Source organism: Crocuta crocuta, unplaced genomic scaffold (assembly GCF_008692635.1).
Source record: "Crocuta crocuta isolate KB4526 unplaced genomic scaffold, BGI_CrCroc_1.0 scaffold166, whole genome shotgun sequence".
NCBI lineage: Eukaryota > Metazoa > Chordata > Mammalia > Carnivora > Hyaenidae > Crocuta > Crocuta crocuta.
In genome coordinates this window covers 523,508-526,520 of record NW_027531018.1, presented here as the reverse complement: position 1 = coordinate 526,520, position 3,013 = coordinate 523,508, and the positions used below count along the sequence as shown (strand labels likewise).

Here is a 3,013-nt window from a genome sequence, read left to right as displayed (position 1 = left end):
CCGCCTCCCCCCCACTCCCCCGCCCCTCTCCCCCCTGACAGCATCTTGCATTGCTGTGTGATTTGCATCTATTCCCCAGGAAGTGTTGAAAACTCACTAAACACACTGGTGTGGTACATTTGCTATAATTGGTGAACCGAAATTGAGACTTTATTATTAACTAAAGTCCATTGTTTACATTAGGGTTCACTCTTGATGTTGTATTTCTGTGGGTTTTGAGAAATGTAGAATGATGTACATCTGCTGTTACAGTGTCCTAGAGAATAGTTTCACTGTCCTGAAAATCCCCTGTGCCCCACTTCTCCCTCCCTCCACAATAGCTTCTACATTTTATTTAGGCAAAATTCATTGATTTCTTCCACTTCTTAAGGTTTTCTTTTTCTTTGACTTTTCATTTATTTCACAGATACTGCTAAAAATGGTGAGAATTTATAAAGAGGGAAAGTCTTTTTTTCTGCCTAATAAGTAGATTGTTCTCGTTTGGTCCTGTTTTTCGCAGTCTATGCCTTTATGAATATGTACTTTATCCACAGTTAGAAATCGCAGTGTGTCATCAACCTGTGTTGTGCCTTTTTGGCTCATCATTAGTTTATAAGCACGGCCACTAGCAGGTCTGGTGGTCTTGACCTATAGCATACACTTGTGCAAGGACTCCTTCTGGGAAAGGGGAGAATTGATATTATAGGACATCAGAAGATACTCGCAATTTTAACATGGCAGCTAAACACAAAACTTTCATATTGATGATAGGGTATTTTTCCTGTTAAACCAAACACTTCCAGGTCAGACCCTATTTCCTCTGTGTGCCTAGGTTTATGCCCGAGCCCAACCTGCCTCCCCTGCGTCTCTATGACAGCGCATCTCTGCCTGCTGGAGCAGACCTGCAGCAAGTGATCAACATTGACCAGATCAGGGAGCGGCTCCCCGAGCTCCCCAGTGAGACCCGGGAGAAGCTCATTCAACAGTATGGGATGCTGCCAGAACACAGCTTCGCCTTACTGGTAGGTATTGATCAGAGGCTAAAATAAGCCCAGCTCAGCAGTTTAGGGTAATGCTCTACAGTGTGAGCTCTGAGTGGAGCAGGCAGATTGCTTCAGTTGTACAATAGATGCTTCTGAGAAGAACAAGGCACGATAACCTTTGCTCACCACCTTTATGGTAAATACTCCTCAAAAAACCAGAAGATGAAGTGGGATCTCATGTCAGTCATTTCTTCTCTGCGGAAATGAACAGCTGCTCACAGCAGCCGTGGAGGCTTCTTGAAGACAGTCCAAATGTTATGGATGAATGTTTTCCCATGTGTCCTCAGGACAAAAGAAAATCAATGTATAGGGTTTCTAGATGTCTAGCAGTATTGAACCATGACAGGGTCTGGCAGGAAGTTCGGTTCTCAAAAGCCAGCCAGCTGTTTCTCAATTGTAGAAGAAAACGTTTATTCCGCATGAAATGTTGAAAACTCTGACTAAAAGTATCGGTCCTTTGAGGCTTGAGGATGCATCTTAAGGGTCCGTTAGAGAATCTGACACCAGTGAGACCTGCTTAGGGATTTTCCATTCTTTTCAAAGCTGCCCGGGGTTTTGCTGTTTTCTTTGTCATGGCAACATTAAAGTGATCTGGCATCAGTGAGTGTAGGGTTTTGTCACAGTTGTCTTCTGCTTGTCTGTTAGGAAGTAGGAAGTTTTGCTGCTGCATGGTTCGGGCACTGGGGATATGCCACACTTTAGCTTCTGTGACAGCGGAATCTGCATAGACCCTGGGTTTTTGCATATTTTAATTAACCAGTAATAACTACATAGGAATGTTGTAATGTACATATTTATATACTTCAGTAACAGCAGCCCCAACGCTCCTGGTTCAGGGTTGGCCAGTGGGTATTTGTTGAATGAATGGCTCTGTCTTTATAAATCAGCTAATGGGAAAATTACCTAGAGACTCTCACGTGAAAACTCTTTTCCTCCCAGGAATGCTTAGGAGTGCTCAGATCATCTTTCATGCTCCAGGCAGAGTTGACCACTGCATGCCGCGGGCTGAAGTCGCGTCTTAGACATAACTCTGTGATGGTGGCAGTGCTGGATTTTAGTTATTTCATAGTTTGATTTGTTCAGCAACTTCTAGGCAAGGGCTGTGTCACCCTCTCACTCACTGTTCCTCAGCACAGATTAGCACATCAGCGGTGCTTAATGCCAGATCTTTGTGTGAATCAGTTAGCATCTTGGACACAACTTTTAATCTGAAGCGTCTTACAACTCAAGTATTTTTCCCTAGGTTGACATAACCAAACTGAGTTTTAGTCCTGTCCATCTTCTCCTACATCTGATCACTTGAATTTCCAGCCCACTGTACTAAATACGAAATGCCACATTCTGGTCCTGCATTTTACAACCGCCAGATTACACAGGGGGCACGAAGCCTGGGACGGAGCCCACTGGGTCTTCACCTCAGAGACATCTGTTACCTCTTTGTTTGGCCTTCTGCCAGGTGAACACAGGCAGCCCTTGGAGGTAGCAAGTGAAGAACCCAGGTTTCTTGGCCATTTTTTTAAAAATTCTTTTTAACATTCATTCATTTTTGAGAGACAGAGACAGGGTGTGAGCGGGGTAGGGGCAGAGAGAGAGGGAGAGCCAGAATCCAAAGCGAGCTCTAGGCTCTGAGCTGTCAGCACAGAGCCCGACGCAGGGCTCGAACCCACAAACCGTGAGATCATGACCAGCACTAAAGTCGGATGCTTAACCCACTGAGCCACCCAGGTGCCCCTGGGCATTTCTTTGCTCACAACTATGATTTCAGAAAAGAATCCACTAAATATAATGTTAAAATTTCTTTTTGTGCATCAGCTTCCTTTATAAGAGAGTTGAAAAGACCTCTCAGAAACTCCTCACAGGATTATGGCTATTTCTCTCCAAGGCATGAACTGCAAATATGCACTCCCTTTGGAGAGCATCTCTCTAGCAATGTCACACCTGGCCTCCGACAAGCATGTGGTGGTGGGGAGCGTCTGCTGTCCCTCACTGAA

At 44.7% G+C, this 3,013-nt stretch overlaps 1 protein-coding gene across 2 annotated transcripts in view; it reads left to right on the top strand.

The window, feature by feature from the left end:
• GATB (glutamyl-tRNA amidotransferase subunit B) overlaps window positions 1-3,013 on the top strand; it is a 96,410-nt gene that overhangs the window by 54,606 nt on the left and 38,791 nt on the right. For both annotated transcript variants that reach the window (XR_013336799.1, XM_077770908.1), the window contains exon 9: window positions 812-1,001. Coding sequence is in view for 1 of the 2 variants with exons in the window: in XM_077770908.1 (XP_077627034.1) it covers window positions 812-1,001 (190 nt within the window). In the remaining variant the exon portion in view is untranslated. The remainder of the gene's footprint in view (window positions 1-811; window positions 1,002-3,013) is intronic.